We start from the raw sequence: 21,335 nt of genomic DNA on the forward strand, positions 1-21,335 counted from the left end.
TATTACACCAGATATATGTTGGAGATTGGTTATATTGCTCAGCTAAAGTCAATGAGATTGTGGCATGATCAGACCAGGTGTTCATTTAAATCATCGATTCTTGAGAAAGTAACAGTAAATTTCTAACTGATATGAACATATCGATCCTCGAGTAGCTATTATGGACTTTTGAGTGGAAAGCGTAATCCTTTTCAGAGCTGTGCATTGTACGCCAAATGTCAAAAAGTTCTTCCTTCTACCATATGCCACTTTAGAATTAAGCCTGGTTGCTCAAGTTGGAGGTGTTGTCTGAAATTGCATTGAAATCATCATCACAAATCAGTAATTTGCCGCCTTGACATTTTGAAAGGATGCATAGGATTTTATGCTTGAAACTTCATTGTTTTTTTTGAGGACATATATTGAAGTTAATGTATTTATTGTGTTACATTCTAAAAGTCAGCTCTATAAATATCTGCCTTGGGGATCTGTTTTCTCTTGGATAAGCTGTAATAGTACAAACTTTTTATTGCAATTAGATCACTTCTCGATTAGGTAGTAAAGTGAATATTGAAGAATTATGGGATAGCTAGGATGTTTTATGTGGAGAGCATCCTTCAATGTAATAGTAGTTTTCACAGAAAACATCCAGGGATAACATTTTCCCACATAAATGCATGTTTTTGTGGGCTATTAAGCCCCTTAACATCTCATAAAGCATAATTATGTGGAGTCCTTTTGTAGTAAAAGCAGTACAAGGAAGTCATCAAAGAAGCAGTAATCTTGTGCCGTGTTGGCCATTGTTAATGCCTGGAGCATAGTAAGGGAGAAAAAAAGAGGAAAAACAAAAAGACACAACAGAGAACAGTCCTTTACAAACTTGTGAGTAGGAAGGAAAATGTAGCAGCTTGGTAAGAGTGGAGTACCGTATGTGGGGGTAAAAGTTCTCCGGTGTATCTGAATGTTGAGTGATTCTTGAAGTCTCACCAGCAGGGCAGTTTTAAAGTCAACTGTAAACTTGTTTGCGAGACCTCGTGGCATGACATTCCTCCGAAAGGTGCTGACGGGCTTGTCTAGGATCTTTATTTGGCAAAGAGACATCTAAGTTCCATTGTCGCAGGAGGGCAATTCCTTCATCCAACGATTTAATGACAGAAGTGGTGTTGCTGTGGATTATCAGTAGACACACAGGGAATACCCATTTATATGCAATTTTATTGTCTCTGAGCGTTGTGGTGACAGGGAGCAGCCAATGTCTTCGCACCAGAGTTGCTACCGATAAGTCTGTAAATGGAGACAAAGTTTGATAAGGTGCAAGCAATGGGCCCATTTTCCTGGCAGCCTCTGCAAGCTTTTCCTTAATCTGGAAAAAGTGAATATGGGCCAAGACATCTCTAGGTATATGATCTGCTAGATGTTTAGGGTGGTGGAGTCCATGAGCCCTGTCTGTTGTGAGATCCTGCAAGAAACGATCCAAGTTCTGCTTCCAAGCTATAGTGTGAGTCTATAAGATTATTGTGTGATGATGGGAGTTCTGCCATTTTGCATTCCATTTGAGTAATGTCCTATTTAGACAGGATGACAGTTGTCTAAAGGATGGCGTCATCACTAGGTTGTTAGCGCTCATGCAGAGCATTTAGACAAGCAGATCACCACTGGGTTCTCGCTGGCTACTCACTCAGCACTTCACATTCTATGTGAAGCGATGAGCAGGGAGCGTTTAAACTCAACAAGAAGTCAGTGTTGATTTTAATGCTAGTTGAAAGTGACCAACCAGCAAACTGTAAACAAATAGTGCACCATGTCTGTGCATTTAGATGTGATGATTATCGTGCAACTTCGTTCTTTTGAATATATTTTGTGTGATATCGTCCCGTGTAGATGGCCCTGTATTCTATTTTCTGCTGTGGCAATTGCCGAATTGAGGGGTTGAACAAAGTTAGGTTTTAAGGCTTTCAATATCACTTTCATGGCAGCGTCCGTCACTGATTATGCCATTGACAGGAATATCATCAAAAACATCTGTGATGGCGGGTGATATAGCTTTAGAAGAGGTTTGGTCACTCGCCTGCATCAGGATGCCCTCCAGGAGAGCTTATATTTTGTATTTGTTTCACTGAGATGATAAAGGGAGAGAAGGCCGCATCCGCTATGTGGTCAGGGAGAAGATGATGATTGAGTTGTTTCTGGACCTCTCACCTATCGCCAGAATTTCCTTTGAGTAAACTGGGGAGGCCTAGCTGAAAGTTCTTGCTAACCAGTGGTTCGGAGACAGTCGTGGCATTTCGGTCCTGCTCCATGGACTGAGAGAACAATTGATCAACTTCACTGGTATGGCTTATGGGTTCTTTCCCCCCCCCCCCCCCCCCCCGCAGCATCCTGGATAATTGTGGAAATAATGCTTGAGTCCTGGTGATTCAGGAGCTCTGCAGTCGGGTAGCCATGTACTTTGGCAGCCAAGCCACGCTCTCACTAATGGGAATTAACCTGCATATACATCCTTTTAAGGCAATGGCTTAGCTAAATGCTGAAAGCCAGGCTCCTGCTCTAACCCTCAGATATGGAGAAAACTTAAAGCCTGACAGTTAAACCCCTTATATGCCACAATACATGCTGTAGTTGCTATGGAAGCAGGTGATGGGGAGGGGAATCCTTCTGTCACCCATTGGCACCCTGCAGTGTGATTCCAAGGTACCAATGGGTTTCCAAGACAACCAGAAGGCTGACAAAGTTTTATAATAAAAACGTTTTGCGCTCGTGGAAAATGAAAGAAAAATAGCCCAAATTGGTTGTCGAATCCAGTGAAAAGAGAAATCAAGACGGCACTTACTCAGGAAGAGGGCGGTGTATGAAACAAGAAGCCCCCTCCTTGAAGTGTCGACTCCTCAAGGAACTCCCAGTCACGGATAATACTGCCACAGGAGGGTTAAGTCTTCGTTTTTTATTATAGGATAATGTTGGCAACGCGTTTCGGTGCAAGAAGACACCTTTCTCAAGCCAATACAATAGAGCCATAGAAGGCTGACAAAGGCCTCCATGCCTGTCATGTAACTCAGCCTATTAGACCCTGCCTCAGACAGAGTCTATCAGGCTGCTGTCATAGGCTTACTAGAATGTGCAACCTGCAATAAGCGAGAAAAGCCTTGCACTCTCTGAGAGGCTGCTACGAGGTGGTTAAGGAGCCATGTCACGGTGAAATTGAGTGCAGTGCACTCTGTCATGTTGCACACAGATGAAGACTGATAACAGGATATGGATGACTAATGGAATTAGGTGAACTTGATGCCAGTGCCTGACTTAAAAGGCCTTGGCAGAGTAATAAGACTAACACATGTATTTGAGTAAATTGCAGGCACACAATTTACTAGAGAACATGGCAGTCTGCAGGAATATTAAAACAGTAGAACTTGCATAAAAACAATTTAAACCTTGATACATGGTTAGATAAGCCCTGTGGAGGCAACACCTGAGATAAGGGGGAGCTATAGAGAGAACTAAAAACCCCCATCAGTCCCACTAACAGCTGTTTCCAACCTGAAACACGCACTAAAGTTCTCCAGTACTCACTCGGTGTGTCTGGAAGATCTCTGCAGCTGGCAATACTGTGGCTGCATTGGCTTTTTGTTGAAAGCAGAGCTGGAAGGCACAGCAGCATGGCTTAAAATGATCGGTTTTGAAGATACATGCAGACTTCTCTCAGCGTTGTGGGTGATTGATTAGCTGCAGACAAGGGTTACATGAAGTTGCAATAAGCTTTTCTACTTATAGGACAAAGGGAAGGGGAAGCCAGTGACACAGCTTCAACTGGCTGTGGGCATCATTCCCCACCTCCTTCTGCCTCTGTCTCTCTCCACTCTGACCCCTTACCTGCCTCTCCACTCTAATAATACATCAGAGGAGCCAGAAACTTCTTAGCCCCCCCTCCTTCTCAGAGTACTAGCTTTGCTCTGCAGCAGTTGGCTCTGCCCCCTCAACCAATCAGGGCAATTCCTTCCTCTGCTGTGTCAGGTGATCTATGCCATCATCCCAGGTTCTTTTTCCATGTCCTAAAACAATTGCTTTACAGTGAAATTAACTATTTAGTTCCCTATCCTGACTCCATTTTCTTATTAAATGAAATCCATCATCGCCATCCTCCTCATAAATGAGCTGTAGCTAGGACAGTTGCTTTTGACTTGCAGTTAAGTACTTTTATTCTGTAGTGCCACACTTCAGGTCACTACAAATACACTACATAATTAATGCAGTGTATTATCCTATCGAATTATTGCATCTCCAAGTTCCATTAAAGGGGTTGTCCCGCGAAACAAAGTTGGGGTATACACTTCTGTATGGCCATATTAATGCACTTTGTAATGTACATTGTGCATTAATTATGAGCCATACAGAAGTTATTCACTTACCTGTTCCGTTGCTGGCGTCCCCGTCTCCATGGTGCCGTCTAATTTTCAGCGTCTAATCGCCCGACTAGACGCGCTTGCGCAGTCCGGTCTTCTTTCTTCTGAATGGGGCCGCTCGTGCCGGAGAGCGGCTCCTCGTAGCTCCGCCCCGTCACGTGTGCCGATTCCAGCCAATCAGGAGGCTGGAATCGGCAATGGACCGCACAGAAGACCTGCGGTCCACCGAGGGTGAAGATCCCGGCGGCCATCTTCGCAAGGTAAGTAAGAAGTCACCGGAGTGCGGGGATTCAGGTAAGCACTATCCGGGTTTTTTTTTAAACCCCTGCATCGGGTTTGTCTCGCGCCGAACGGGGGGGCTATTGAAAAAAAAAAAAACCCGTTTTGGCGCAGGACAACCCCTTTAAGGAACTAAAGAATAGCATACAAAAAGGTAAATAAAGTTTAATTCAAAGGAAAAAATCTAGCTTAAAAAAAAAAATTTCCTCACCAAACCCCTTTTTTAAATGGCTAAAATGCCAGAGAAAAATGTAAGAAAAGCAGCACATAATAGGTATTAGCACGTTCATAAAGACCAAAACAATGAAAATACTTTATCGCACATGCTAAACGTCGTAAAAATATTTTAAAAGGTAATGCCAGAACTGCTATTTTCTTTTGTTGGTCTTCCAAAAAAACGCAATATAAAGTAATCCAAAAGTCATACGTACCTTAGAGTGACACAGCTATATTAACAAGCTATATCGCCAGCATATAACAATGAGAATCTCTTGGGCCTTAAGGCATAAAATAGGCTTGTCATTAAGAGGTTAAAATACAGTTGCATCTGTATTTACATTTATTGGTATTATTTTCTATTGGGCAAAAAAACGAATCAGCTTTTGTCCAGTAGAAAATAAAATCAATGGAAGCAAATACTGATGTGAATACAGATTAAATACTGATGCAATGCCATCTGTAAGACTTCCGCATTACAGCTATATAATATGGACATTTAAAAGTGCACTTGTGTAAGAAAGGTCTAAAGAAAAGCATTGCTTGATTTCTAAATCAGTGGGTGCTATTGCATATCGAGGTGATTTAGGGTCCATTCACACTATGTGGTTCTTACTGCCTGGCAAAAACCTCGCGTGTGATTCTCTCTCAGCTCCTCATCCCTCCTCTCTCCATAGACTTCTATTAGAAAGCATGTAATCTGATCTGTTAGTGAGCTGATATATTTTAGCAGTTTAGGACAGGTTGAAGACGCCTCATGGGTAGAAAAAGAAGCATTTTCTTTGACTAAAATATTCATTCTTTCTAAAAAAAATCAAGCACCTAGAAATTGTTTTGCTGCAAAACTCGGCATGCAGTTACAGCTCAGGCAAATATGCAAATGATTAGAGTTGTCGCGTAATTAGATGAACAGTTTTGCCACCTGAGGCCCTAAAAGTGATTCCACCCTATAAAAAGGCTTTCAGAAGCTACTCGTGGTTAGGAAATCTTTTTTTCCACTTGTGTAGCGCTTGATGACCACTAGACATGCAATTAAAGAGATTTCGCCCAGTTAACAGTTTGGCAGGGGCCGCATTATTAGAATGTGAAAGGCTGGATGGACGTATCAACAAATTGCGCACCACCTGGGCTGTTATGACCAGACTGTTAGAGGGTGCTGGGACCAGTGGAGGTGTGAGGACACACACACAAGGCGACCTCAACAAACTAGAAGATCGTCTGATCGGCCAACAAGCACAAGCAAGTCTAACTTTTCATTCACTGCCATCCAGAGACTGCATATGTTAACAGTGTAATAATAATAATAATAAAAAAAATAACAATCTTTATTTATATAGAGCCAACATATTCCACAGCGCTTACAAAAGCAGGGGGATACAGAAAGAAAAAAGTACAAAAATACAAATGCCACAGTTATAGAAATTAGTTGATGGAAACGGTAGGGGTGAGGGTCCTGCTCCAACGAGCTTACGTACTACAAATAATAGGGTGATACAGAAGGTAAAGGGGCTGGGGATGTGCACGGTATGGCGGAGTGGAGAGTATGGGATGATATACACATAGACAATAGTCAGACTTAAGCTGTATAGTGATTGAATCAGTATGACTGCAGGGGCAGTTGATTGCAACTACAGTACAACTTCTCTTGTTCTGTCTTTACAGTAAAGGTGGTCGGATGAGTTTCCAGCTGCCATTACCACTCCCACTCCCTAAGTATCTGGTGCTGTTCAGTCTGGGGGACTGGGGATCATATTCGGGGAATTCATGTGTCACAGCTCAGTTGGTTACGGGCTCTGCACCGCCGCAGCACATAGGAACCCTGTCTGCTGAGTGCAGGTAATGATGGTCTTCATGTATACTAGTCTAGGAGATGGTAGTTAGTTGTAGATGGTGCTGAGTGCACACCACCTGGGAGAGTTTGACCCACACTCTGCCCCTACAGGTCACTGATCTGGGATGGTGAGTGGAGTCTGGATATCGTCATGGAGTGTGTCACATTAGCAGAACAAGGAATGCCAGCCAAACTGTGCCTGACTGTTTCCGGCAAGGTAAAACTAGGAGTTGAAACTGCCTGCCCCCTAGCACTCACGTCTCTTGGTCTGTCAGCTTTCCTACTCTCTGTCTCCTTTATGCAGGTTAATAAAGGTTTGGGCTTCAGCAGCAGTACCCCTGCCAGGAGGAGGCTCAACATAGGATCACCAGATAGCCCGCTGTTATCAGAGAGCACAATTGCCCACATAAGATTGTTGGAGCCTCTGGTAGAGGTGGGTATCTAGCTACAGTAGGGTAAACATTAGATAGTACACATAGGGGTAGGGTACCCTATAGTCTAGCACAGTAATAAAAATACATGATATGTGGACACTTCTGTTCTTCAGGAGAAGGTTCATGGTACGGAGGTCAGCCAGTTGGCAGCTTGTGCCATTCTGAAAGATTCCCCTCCGGTAAAGAAAGTGACTCTGAATGTGCCCCTTATCAAAGATGGAGGGTCAGGGGAGCAGGACCCACGTAGGAAGACAAATATTGTGGCCAGAAATCCCAGAAGACTTCGCTTCGGCAGCAAAGGATCTGAAGATGGGACTCCAGGCGCAGGTGAGTAAAGGTTATGGCAGGATCCTCTATCCTAAACCCACTCAGGGGCCATATGATTGCATCAGCCACTGCGATGTTAGGCTTCATGTATCTGTGTAGCTGTTGCCTGGCTTCGGCAGTCTGGTAGACAGCAGTAGCTAACTGACTGCTCTTTTCAATTTGCTGTGATCCCATAATTGCAACCTGTTCCTCATAACCCTCCCCACAGTGTGTCCTTCAGCTCGTTGGGGCCACAGCACTTGCCTCTGTGATCCGGAAACAGCCATTTTGATTGGTGGAGAAGGAGCCAATGAGAAGTCAAGTCCAGATTCTCTGTGGAAGTTGGAACTAGGTACCAAGTTTCTTGACCCCTGACTCATTAGGTGTGTCCTGAGGATTACATCAGTCATTCCCAGAGAAAGTCTGCAAATAGGTGTTGGGTGTGATGAAGAGTTTGTACTTCTAAACCCTGGTGAACAGGATAATTGTGACAGGGCGGACTGTATCACAATGGCTGGTTAGTTGTATGTATGACAGTAGTGGGTTTGATATGCTGTGTGATGGATGTGACCTTATGGCAGTAGTGGGGTTACATAGATAGTATGAATGAAAAAAGACATGTCCATAAAGTTCAACCAAGGGCTGGAAAAGTATGTGCACAAAGGGAAGTGGCATGGGTAGATTCTAAAGAACCCTCTTTCCCCCTGTAAAGCATGAGCCAATCTGCCCCAAAAAGTAAAAAAAGATGTCCCCCCCCCCCCCCCCTAATCCCAAGCAATGATTAGAGTACTGCACCTATCAGAATCAAATTCTATACATATTCTTCTGTCTTCTGCACCATCTGTTGCACATATGGAGTTGTCACGTACATATGATGCTCCAAGTTTGGGCCCGGAGATCCACAGTCATACCAGAACAAAGTTCTGCATTCCATTCCTCTTTTTATAAACCATCATATGTTACTGCTGCGGCCATCTCCTAAGGTACGGTAGGTTGTTCCACAGTTTCATCAGACTTGACACCTCTGGGGATTGAATTTTTTTTTCTTCTCCAGGGGATTTATATGCAACTGCTTCTCACCAAATTTTTTTATGGGCCGTATATATACTTAGGATGACATGTGCAATAGGGTGGCTGTAAGACAATGAGTGACATGCTGTGGAGTCACTGCATGACAGCGACTGACATTCTGTGTAATGGGTTGACTGCATAACAATGACGGGTGACCCATTGTGGGGTGACTGCATTACAGTGACTGTGTGATGGATTGACTGCATGACAATGATGGGTGGCATGCTGTGGAGTGACTAAGAAAATGATGGGAAGACATGCTGGATGGTGGCATGTCTAACAATGAGGGGTGTCATGCTGGATGACTATATTGACAGTAATGGGGTGACGTGTTGTGGTGAGGTGAGTGGCACATTTGAGGGGCTGGTTATCTCTCGGTTATGATATCAGTGGTGCTATAGCTGTTAAAATCCTTAGATCCTTGAACACGTTCTACTTTGTCCTTCTCAGACAGTGACTTCTGGTTCCAGATGGATAGCTTGTACTCTGGCTCTACTCCCCAGTGCTCCAGGGGCCACACTGCAACCTTTGATCCTGAGACCAAGAAAGTGTTTGTGTATGGAGGGATGCGAGAGAAGTGCTGGCTCAGCAATGTTTATGTGCTGGACACTATGGACTGGAAGTGGATGCTGTTCACTGTAAGTACTGATTGCAGCCATGTGGTGGACTGGAGGCCACACTGTAAGAGGCTGACTGTTCTCTTTTATTGCAGGCCGCTGGGAAGGTGCCCACATTAGCCTATCACACGGCCACCATGTACCAGCAGGAGCTCTATGTATTTGGGGGTCTGTGTCCACAAGTGGGAGCGGATTCCGGAATCTGCACTAACACCCTTTATATCTTCAACCCAGAGTACAAGATCTGGTATCAACCTATTGTGGAGGGGGAGAGGCCTCTGCCCAGATACGGGTAAGGAACAGTCTGGGTAATCAGTTCGAACCATACTGAAAGCTGTGACCAGTTAATCAAGGCGGTAATGTACCATGTGACTGCAAGATATAGTGGGACCAGATTTGGAGGTGATAAAGGGATGAGGGCCTCCTGGTGTCTGGAATTAGGTAAAATGATGTGTTTTGGGATGTTATGGAGATGGGTTAAAAGCTACTTGGGATGTGATGAGTAATTATTAAATTCGGGGAGATGAAAGGACAAGGTTTTTCTGGTGTCTGTTGTGTAATGAGCATTGTTTAATTTTGAGGGTGATGAAGAGGCAAGGGTCTCCTGGTGTTTTAGAAGTGATAGGTAATCAGTTTTGGGAGTGATAAAAAGATGGTGGCTCCTGGTGTTTGGTAAGATAATAGAACAAAGGAGTTTGTGATGTGAAGAATAGACAGAGATCTCCTAGTTTTTAGGTTTGATTCACAAGGCCATATGTATATTGGGCCAGAGAAACGCCCATCTGAGTGCTATCTGACCTCCATGGACCCTGCATATTGTACGTCCTATTCTTGTTCGTAAAAATAGACAAGAATAGGGCATGCATCAATCTTTTTTTCACGTGGACCATCAGTCTGTGTCAAAAAACAACCATCTAAATAGCCTTATAGGCAGTTAAGGGGCTGTGGAATACATGGCCATGTGAATGGGCCCTTAGGGTGTGATAACTATTGATTAGTTTTGAGGTTAAGGAAGAGGCAGGGTCTTCTAGAATTTGTGTGTGTGTGTGTGTGATAAGTAATGATGGATTTGTTGGATGATGGGACAAAGAAGTCCACTGGTATTTTGGATGTGATGAATATTGATTAGTTTGGGGAAGATAAATGGACAGAGAGGGTTTCCTGGTGTTTAAAGTGTTGTGAATAATAATGGATTTTTAGGGGTCGTGATGAGTCTTGAGTCTCCTGGTGTTTGGAGTGCAATGCATAATAATGGGTTTTGGAGCGATAATAGAACAAAAGTGTCTCCCGGAGTTTTGGGTGGGATCTGTATTGATTAGTTTGAATTTAAACTGACCTCCCCACCCACCCCCAATCAGAAGCTGAAAATTGATATTGGTATCTACGGGAGATAATTACCCGCTATTTATGATATTCTTCCTTAGATCTTGCTCCTTGGCTGCTCTTTAGCTCTGCTATATTACGAAAGCTCTGTGCCAAAAGTTTTAGCTATAATGTCTACCTACAACTCTGTGTCATTGTTGATTCAGGCTGCCTCCTTTGCATCCTGAACCAATGTTTAGATGAGGGGTGTACCCCAGACTACTACAGATTAAGCATTGTAGCTAAATTAGTCACAGATCACAACTGTCCTAATAAAGATGAGCTAAAAGGTGTCCAAGAGACAAGATCTGAGGAAAAATAGACAATCATTCCCTGTAAGTAATGACTTTAATTTCAACTTTGAACTCCTCACTGTAGGGTCGCTTTAAGGAATAAATAGAGGTAAGGGAAGGGGGTCTCTAAATGCCATTCTTCTGCTCTTCTCTTGCAGACACAGTGCCACACTCCTCGGTAACAAGCTTGTTCTGTTTGGAGGTCGACGGTCTCCTTCTCCGGTTTATCTCAATGACATTCACATCCTGGACTTGGGTGAGGTTCTGTCTGCAGTGTAAAGCATGTGTATGTGTGTAACATCAATCATACCAGAGTACCAGCAATGCACTGCTCTACAGGTTACATGGAGTATACAGCAGTGTTTTATCCATCCTTGTCTGAGAGACCCTCTGCACGCTGGTGAGACTGCACCCCTACTGAGCATTTCATTATTTTCCCTCATCATCATATTCACATCTCCTACCCTCACTGTTTATAAACCTTGTATAATTTTGCCATTTCTTCATGTTCTGGAAGCTTCCATGCTGCCATGCAGGTGTCGGAGTACAAACTCCTCATCCATGGAGGTTGTTGTGGAAGCGGCTACTTGACAGATGCATTCATCTTTAATCTTGGTAAGAGTGAGAAGCATGATTAACCATGTTAGAAGCAGAAATTGCTCTTTTTTTTTTTTTCATTTCTTATTTTCATCTCCATTGACAGACGCATTTTTTTGTGACAATCAGTGTTTTGCTTTTTTATGTACTGTATAATGTACAAAAATTTTTTTTAAATGCAATTGCGCTATTTTTGGTGGATCTAGTTTTTACAGCATTCACAGTGTAGTAAAAATGGCATATGAACTTCATGCTATAGGTAAATATGATTACGGTGATAGCAAATGTATAGTTTTGCTTTTTTAGTGCTTTTGTATTTTTAAAGCGTAAGTTCCTTTTTCTTTTCACTTTAAAAATAAATTGCTTTCCCATGTCATTTTGAGACCCATAACTTTTTTTTTTTTTGTTGACCTGGCTGTGCAACTGCTTGTCTTTTGCAGCATGAGCTGTAGTTTTTAATTACCATTTTGGAAAGCCTCTTTTTTAGCACTTTTTAGTCAAATTCTTTTTGGAGCCAGAATATAAAAATGTTTTTTTTTGTTACTCATAAAATCCTTTTCTCGGATGCCCTTTGGGGGCCACAGCGAAGACCTTGGGTATAGCTCCTGGCACTATGAGGTGGACACTAAGCAAAGGAGGAGTTGATTCCTCTTAGCAGATCTTAGCAGATATTCCGCTCCTGTCAATCAGTTTGTACACAAGCAGTAGGATAGGAAAAGCCCATAGGCTAACTGAATATATAGCTTTACACAACTAAATGAAGACTTAAAACGGTAAGTACAGAGAAACAGCCAGTTCCCCCGAACAATGGGTGGGTGCTGTGTACCCCAATGAACATCTGAGAAAAGGATTTTAAGATAAAAAATCCTGTTTCCTCCGTGGGGCATTAGGGAACACAGCGAAGATCTTGGAAGTTCAAAAGCAATCCCAAGGAATGGGTCAAAATGACTTCTGCTGTGATCATGGTGATGCTGCCTGTAGAATCATGTGACCAAGAGCAGCATCAAAGGACGCAAAAGTATACACTCTGCAAAATATTGTGAAGGTATGAAGTGCACACGAGCTTGAGCCATAGAGAGCAGAAACGTTATGGGACACCCACCGGGCGTGGAGTGAGCCTTCACCCGAATGAGCAAAATCCTGCCCTTGGTACGATAGGCCTCCGTAATCATTGACCTGATCCATTGGGCGATGGTGGACTTGGAGGTGTCCAGACCTCAACAAGGGCCATCCTGAAAGGGGAACATAGAATCCAGATTCTGTACATGCAAGATGGAGTGCATGGACGACTTCAAGCTTGTGCAGACGATATTCCATAGGGTGTGATGGCTCTGAACAGAACAATGTCCTCATTGAGATGGAAGGACAAGACCACCTTGTGAAGATAGGATAGAACCAGGTGAAGGACAGCCTTGTCCTGATGAAGCACCAGAAAAGGAGACCTTCATGATACATGGCAAGCTCAGAGATGCGGTGGATGGAAGTCATAGCTACCAGGAAGGCCAGCTTCTAAGAAAGCAGATAGAGGAAAATGTCACAAAGTGGCTTGAATGTAAACAATTGTAAAGCATCTAAGACCAGATTGAGGTCCCAAGGTGCTGACTGAAGATAAGAAGGGACAGCACGTGTCACTCACTGAAGTAAAGTACACACTGCAAACTTGGAAGCCAGGGGTTGTTGGAAAAGGATTGGCAGTGCCAAGACTTGAGCCTTTAATAAACTGAGGCTCAAGACCAAATTCATGGCTGATTTAAGGAAAGGATTCTGGGAACAGAAAAATGCATGGGTTGCAGATTATGTTCTTCATTCTATGGTAGATTTGAGAGGAAGAAATTTTCCTGGCCCTGAGCATAGTCCAGACAAGAGTCCATGAATCCCTGTGTTTTCAAGACTGTGGATTCAACAACCATGCCGTCAAACATCGTGTATACAAATGCGGTCGAAGAGTTGAGCCCTGCCGCAGCAGATCCTGTCTGAGTGGCAGGGACCAGGGTGTGTCGACTAGTAGAAACCAATGATCATCGTATCAAGGACGACATGGCCAATCTGGCACTACGAGGATCAAGGGGATGCCCTCCATCTTGGCTTTCTTGAGGAGCTGTGAAATCAGAGGGTATTGATGGAAAGGCGTGCAGTAATGGGACATGGTTCTTTGGGATTGCCTGAGTGTACACCAGCTATGCTTGAGAATTGAGTTTGTGAGATGAAGAGTGGGAGCTGACTGTTAAGTCTGGATACCAACAGATCCACGTGCGGCACAACCCATCTGGTGCATGTGTCTGTGAAGTGCCCACTACCCTGGGTCTGTCTCTCTGCTGAGGAGGACCATCATCCAATTTTTCACTCCCGGAAAGTGGATGGCTTGGATGTGTTTCTCCACCCAGTGGAGGATTTCCCCTCCCTCCTCATCATTGTGCTTCTTGAGCCACCCTGTTGGTTTATGCTCGTGACGTCTGTTGTGTTGTTTGCCTGGACATGGATCAGATAACCAGCCAGAATCTGGGACCAATGTGTCAAGCACAGACGGATGACTCTAAGTTCTAGTATGTTGATATGGGTGGACGATTCTGAGTTGGACCATTCTCCTTGGACTGTCGGGACTGCCTAGGATGCCCTCCACCCCAGCCTAAGAGTGGTTGGGTGATATCAGCCACCAGTAGAGGGAATGACGGACCGAATGAGGACTTGCGTGATCTGTTCCAGCAAGCTAGCATGGTTCATTGAAGTGGGCAAGCATGAAACTGCGCATACGGTACTGTCTCAAACGTGGCTACCATTGAACTCCAGCACCCGCATTTCTTGGCAGGTGGAGACAGGAGTTTGTGACTGCAAAAGACGAACGCATTGCTGGAGAAGAGCAAACTTGCCTCTCCAGAGTTGTATCTTTACCTGAACTGTATCAAAGGACATACCGGGAAAGATGTACTGCCGTGACAGGATCAGGTTAGACTTTGGAGTATTGATGATCCACCTGAATTGCTTGAGTTGTCCAGCACTTGTTTGAGGCTCTCTTTGTTAGCCCTGATGGATGAAGCCTTGATTAGTATATTGTCCAGATGATGGATCGCTACTATTCCCCAGGAATGAAGAAGTGTTGCAACAGCTGATATGATTTATGTAAACACTCGGGGGGGGGGGGGGGGAGCTGTTGTCAGATGAAATGGCAAGACTGAATTTGAAATTATTTGGCTGGACTGCGAAACTAAAGTGCTGGTGGGACTAGTGAATCAGGATATGGAGATGGGCATCTTTGATGATTCGCCTTGCTTCATGGATGCAATCTCCACCTGGATGGAGTCCATACGAAAGCTGTTGAGGAACTTCAGAACTAGGACCAGGTGAACCGATCTGCCCTTCTCGGGGATGACAAACAGGTTGGCGTAAGCCCTCTTTTGCAGAGGCTACAAAATCTCGCTACAACATCATTGCTACAAAACACATGTATATGAAGCCAATGGCTTCCAATGAGTTTTCACAGGAGGGATGTTTTGTAACCTGAAAGATACATACATCACATACATGTGCTTTTGTAGCCCGTTCGAAAGAAGCCTAAAATCCAATAAAACATTTGCAAGAAGGAATGGAGAATACGTCTTGGTCAAGCAATTTTTTTATTTATTTATTTATTTTTCAAAACATCAAGGTTATTACTCTTGGGTCATGAATAGATATTAACAAACCATAACAGAAATGGCACAAAGTTTCATTACTAGAGTAATATACATTACAACAGAGGTAACGTAGTAAAAAGGAGGTGGGATTAGTCGGTTGGTAACTAGGGTACTGCCCTTCACCATGCCAAACAAGTTTATTTCACCTCCCTTGCCTCTTCACCATCCCACAACCCCAAACAACTCTTCAAGACCTTCCACTCCCTCCTCAGCCCCAAAGAACAGGCCCCTGTGACAGACCTAACTGCTGGAGAATTAGCTGCCTATTTCAAAGGGGGGGAAAAAAAAAAAGACAGCATCCGAAAAGAAATCTCTGAAAACTGCATGGCTAGCCCTGATTCCAGTTTCTTCAGCACTTACTCATTTTCTACGTTAGAACCAACCACAGAGGAAGAAGTCTCCAGGCTCCTTTCCACTGCCCGCCCCACCACCTGCGATAGTGACCCTCTCCCCTCCTTTGGTCTCTTTCCCCAGCTCTCATTACTCCCTCACCACAATCTCCAACCTCTCCCTAACCTCTGGCACTTTCCCCATCTCATTTAAACACTCCATTATATCCCCTCTGCTTAACAAACCAACCCTGGACCCAACTGATGCTGCCAACTGCCGACCCGTCTCAAACCTCCCCTTCATCTCCAAATTACTAGAACGTCTGGTCTACTCCCGCCTTACATGCTTTCTCTCTAACAACTCACTCCTCCACCCCCTCTAGTCTGGTTTCCACTCTCTACACTCGATCGAAACTGCCCTCACAAAAGTAGCAAATGACCTGATGACAAAGTTGAGAGGTGACTACTCCCTACTAATCCTCCTTGACCTGTCTGTTGCATTTGACACGGTCAAACCATGACCTCCTTCTCACTATGCTCCGCTCTATTAGTCTGAAGGCTACTGCGCTCTCCTGGTTCTCCTCCTACCTCATGGACTGCTCTTTCAGTGTCTCCTTTGCTGGTTCTATCTCCTCTCCAGTTCCTCTTGCTGTTGGGGTACCCCAGGGCTCGGTCCTTGGTCCCCTTCTCTTTATCTTTACTGCCCCAATTGGACAAACCATCCACAAAGTCTGCCTCCAATCCCATCTCTACGCTGACGACACCCAACTATACACCTCCTCTTGTGAGATCTCTGAATCATTCCTACAAAATATCACCGACTGTCTGTCCGCTGTCGTCTCTAACACTATGTCCTCCCTTTTTCTCAAGCTTAACCTCTCTAAAACTGACGTCCTCGTCTTTCCACCTTCCAACCTCAACATCTCTATTCCAGTGTCTGGCACAATCATAACCCCCAGACAGCATGCCCGCTGCCTTAGGGTCACACTAAACTCTGACCTCTCTTTTACCCCCCCCCCCCCCATATCGAATCCCTGGCCCGCCCAAATCGTAGCACATGCACTTCAGAAATATTGCTAAAATACGGCCGTTCCTCACCACAGACATGCTAAAGACACTCGTGGTTGACCTCATCCATTCTCGACTTGACTACTGCAACTCGCTACTCATTGGCCTCCCCTGCACCAGACTCACTCCAATCCATACTAAATGCAGCAGCTAGGCTCATTTTGTATCCAGACGTTACTCAGACGCCTCTGCACTATGCCAGTCGCTGCCTTGGCTGTCCATTCACTGCAGAACTAAATTTAAACTCCTCAACCTCACCCACAAAGCTCTGCATGGCGCTGCGCCACCATACATCGCCTCCCTTCTGTCAGTACACCACACAGCTCGCTCACACCGATCTGCTAACACAGTCAGACTAAAACCCCTGTAATACGAACCTCACATGCTCGCCTCCAGGACTTCACCAGAGCAGCTCCCATCGTCTGGAACGCTCTACGCCAAGGCATCTGGACAATTCCCAATGCACGAAATTTCAGATGTGCCTTTAAAAACGCACCTCTTCAGGGAAACACACCAAATCCCCTGACTTAGTCCCCCGCCCCTCCCTATGACTCCCCACACCTTCCACCGTACCTATCACATACGACCTCTACAGCTGCACCTGCTTACCGCCCCACCCAGTTTGCCTTCTAATAACTGATTTCCATATGAAATCCCCTATTGCCTGTTTCCTATTCCTCACTCCTCCCCCCACCCCCCCCTTTCACCTCCTGTACCACCCCCACCCCATTTGTTTCAAACTGAATGTACCTCACATTGTAATGGTTTTGCATTTATTCCATGCCTGTAAGCGCTGTGGAATAAGTTGGCGCTATAGAAATAAAGATTATCATTATATGTGCTTTGAACAAAGACCCATATTTCTGACCACTGAGAAAGGCTCCCTATTAAAAAGGAGATTCCCAGTCTATTCTGCGATATGTCTAGCCAGTAGGCAATTTCATCCTACCCATGAACCATATATATTCCCTTGTAAGAGAAAGATATTCTCTTTAGGTAAACCTCTATCTGGAGGAAAAAAGTAAGAGCAAAGTAAAAAGGAAGGGGAAAAAATGAGGAGAGGGGAAGGGGGAGGGAAGAGTACAAGAAGCATTGTATTTTGGAAAGATAGGAAAGGACATAGCCTGGAGGGGATGAAGCAATTCTGTTTGATTCTATGTTAGGTGCATTGTTCATACACAATTCTCTGCTTCTGTGGCTGGCAGGCGAGGGCGTCATGCTGCTATCCCTGTTCACTGAACTTATTTATTCTCTTCCAGCACTCCTAGGGTTAATTGCTTCTGGGCCTTCTGCTCAGCTGATGCACCTTTTCTAATCACCTCCCTATATAGCTGCCCTGGGCCTTCCAGTCAGTGCTGTAGTGTTGTTGTGTGATTTGTGTCCATAACTCTATATTTAGCCGCTGCTCCAGCAGTTTCCCTACTACCTTGCTTATGTTCTGTGTCCTGGGTTTGTGTATCCTGCTGTCTGTTATCCTTGTGAGTCTGCTTCTCGGTTTATCCTTGTCAGCCTGTTCTCCCCGGTATTATTCTGTTGTTTGTTTTATAGGTGCTCTCTCCTGTGAGGGTCAGTCAGCGCCTAGAAGATGACCGTGGGGTCGTCCTTATTGGGGCAAGAGCTCTGCTTATAGGCAGGGGTTTTCCTCTCCTGGTTATTAGTTCAGGGCAAGTTACTTTCCCTAGTTTCCATCTGTATACGGGGTTCGTACATCCGGTATCTTACCTCCCACGCTGAGGGCAGCTGTCAACCATGCTGGACTGGATCATCACCTACCCGAAGGTTGACACAGTGGTTCCACATCCACATCCACAGTCGTTACATTCTAAAACTGTGATTTTTAGAGCTCTCGTGCATTTAGAAATTGTAGATCTTATGGAACGCTATAGAATCCTGGAATTCTATCCAGTAATATCAAGTTTTCCTGAATTTATCATGTGTACCTTTTACCGATGCAGTCAGGTCCTCCATCCCCATGGTCTCATAGACTATGTTAAACCAAATCGAAATGGAAGGAGGCACAGTTTTCCACCATAATCTAGGGATACACGCTCTTGCTGTGTTCACCAGATGATATACCATACTGGGAGAGTATGGATGGATCAGACCGTGGAGAAGAAGCAAAAACTGTGGGTGGGTAAAAAGAAAATTTATCGCTCGTCCTGAAGAGATTATCTCACACTCAGGAATCCTAGCTGTTAGTGAATCACATGTCCCTGAAGAGCAGAAGACAGTCCTCCACTCTGGATGACCTGGTTGGGGACCACACTTCATGCCAAGGAGGACTTTGCTGAGGGTTTGGTTGCTTGAGGACAAGGGCGCCAGGAATGATGGGCACCCTTGAGCGAAGAGAGGAACGAAAGGCAGGCTTTTTTTTTTCTTGGTAGTGTACTTATGAGAGAACCTGTATTGCAGAAGTTGAAAACTTTTCCAACTGTCGCCTCAGAAATTATTTTGTCTAGGAGGCTGTTGAAGAGGAGAGTTTCTGTAAAGGGAAGTCCTGTAGGACGGTGTTCCCCAACTCCAGTCCTCAGGGACCGGCGACAGGTCCTTTTTTTTAGGATTTCCTCAGAATTGCACAGGTGATGTAATTATTGTTGGTGCCTCAGACATTGCTACAGGTGTACTCATAGGATATCCTGAAAACATGACCTGTTGGTGGTCCCTGAAAACTGGAGTTGGGGACCCCTGCTGTAGGAGACTTTTTTGAAGTGAGGTCAACAGGCCAACACTTTTGCCACAAAGTGCAATGGATTGCCACATCAAGTACAAAGGGGCAAGACAGCATCCAGGGAAGCCTCGTAGATGAATTTGCCTGCCCTTTGAGAGCTGAAGAGCCGCTGTAGAAGAGGATTCGGCACAGTTGTTTTGCCCATTTGGATGTGGCCCTACTGACCCATGATGAGGTAAAGAGCGGATGAAGGGCTGACCTAGTCACCTCAAAAGACAACTTGGCAGTTTTTTAGCAGTCTATTATGCTGGTCATAAAAGAATGACACATCTGCCATGGGCAAGGTAGTGCATTTGGACAAGGGAGACCCTGGTGCATTCATTGATAGTGAAAAGGACCAATTTAATTGATTCCCTACGGAACAGATGTAAAACTTCTAAGTGCTTAGGCTTGAGGAAACGTTTACCTGGAGCAAACCATTCTTAGCTACATCTTGCCTCCTTTTGGTGGGGAAGGGGAGCACAGGGATCCGAGCGAGATATTCGCTAGCAACCCTGTATCCCCTCCTCAGTAGGGGGATTCTGTCATCATGTGAATACACAAAGTTCAAAGAACTCCAGGATCTTTATGGTCTGCCTCCTATAGATACTAAGCCAAAACTGATTTAGGTGAGTGGCTACAGGAGGGGGTATAGCTGATAGGCGTCGTCAACTCTTCCTTTGTATAGTGTCCCCTTATAGTGGCAGGAGCTATACTAAAGGTCTTTGCTGTGTCCCCCAAAAAGACCAAGCTGAGAAAAAAAACTCCATTTTGGCATTCCATTTTTTTTTGTTCTTTTAATGGCCTTCACTGTGCGGGATAAATATTATATTTAAATAGCTCACACTCTTAAACACAGACATATCAAATATGTGGGGTTGTTTAATTTAGTTTTTTATGGGAAAAAGGTGGGGGAGGGGGTCAAATCTTTTTTTTATTTAACTGTTAAAAAAAAATGTTTGTATACAAGTCCCTGCAGGGGACTTGAACTTGCGATTATTTGATTGCTTGCACTTTCTGCAGTATATAGCAATTTTTGATTATGCCTTTCAAGCACTGCCACAGGTAGGTCTTGATAGGCTTTTATATGTGGCAGCCTTCAGCAGGCTGTCATGCTACCCCTCTTGCTACATTACTTTGGGTGCCAATGAGGCCTGAGAAGGGATCACTCTCTCAAGATGACTACTTAGACACACAGTTAGCTTTGATAGAGGCATCTACACAGTTAACTTCTACAATCAAATCTAACTGATTGCATGAGCTACCAGCGGCTGTCAGAAATAGCCACTGGGTATGGAGCGGACTCCATTCCATATACACTACAGGACCAAAGGACATTTACCTGCATTTGGCCGTTCTTAAGTGCTTAAGGTTCTGGTACATCACACTCAGTCTTTATAGAGTCTGTTATCGTATATGCTGGGGAGAGGCGCCCCAAATCTCATTAAGGTTATTACCTAGACACAGAAAAACTAAACTAGAAAAAAACAAAAACAAAAAACATGGTTTATCTAATCTGCCCACATAATATCAATGAGAACTCCACCTGCAATTACCAGTGCCAGCCCCTACAGAGGGGTCAGCACTAACTGCTTCCACTCTGTATCCATGTGTTGTGGCACTGACAGCAGGGGGAGGGGGTGCTGATCAAGTAATCGACAAGGGTCCTGATCTGATCAACTACTGATAACCTATATCATGGATAGGTCATCGATGGTACTGGAAAATCTCTCAAATACTGTAAATGGACAAAAAAAGAACATTCCTCATTATCAGTGCAATTATCACACAACTATAGCCAGAATGTCAGCCCTGAGTCTATTCTGGGAGAGCAGGATCGGGTGCCTGGAGCAGCCCTGGTTACAGCTCTGGTGGGAGCATTCAAATTCTAATTATCAGTTGATTTTTATTTTCTATGACAGACACCTTGTCCTGGAGCCCAGTCAGGTTTGGGAGGACCTCCCAGCTGCCCCGTGCTGGCCACACCCTGCTCAACTTAACTTCTTCATCCCTAACAGATTCTGACAAAGAGAAATGTAATGGACGGAGTTTGTGCAAAGGCCTCATTATTGGAGGATCTAATGGATCTGGGACTTTCTACAATGACAACCCCATGTTTCAGCTAGACTTGAACACCTGCTCCATTGATTATTTAGTGCGGAGGCGACGATACTGAAA

At 44.5% G+C, this 21,335-nt stretch overlaps 1 protein-coding gene across 1 annotated transcript; it reads left to right on the plus strand.

The window, feature by feature from the left end:
* The first annotated feature begins 6,853 nt into the window (after positions 1–6,853).
* On the plus strand, positions 6,854–21,333 carry LOC136571765 (uncharacterized). Its single transcript, XM_066572394.1, has 10 exons — positions 6,854–6,919; positions 7,007–7,135; positions 7,250–7,463; positions 7,672–7,794; positions 8,964–9,151; positions 9,226–9,422; positions 10,944–11,041; positions 11,125–11,185; positions 11,303–11,400; positions 21,176–21,333. The coding sequence occupies exons 1-10, from the start codon at positions 6,854–6,856 to the stop codon at positions 21,331–21,333; spliced, it is 1,332 nt and encodes a 443-aa protein (XP_066428491.1).
* Positions 21,334–21,335: the final 2 nt, after the last annotated feature.

The sequence above is a fragment of the Eleutherodactylus coqui genome, chromosome 6 (genome assembly GCF_035609145.1).
Source record: "Eleutherodactylus coqui strain aEleCoq1 chromosome 6, aEleCoq1.hap1, whole genome shotgun sequence".
NCBI lineage: Eukaryota > Metazoa > Chordata > Amphibia > Anura > Eleutherodactylidae > Eleutherodactylus > Eleutherodactylus coqui.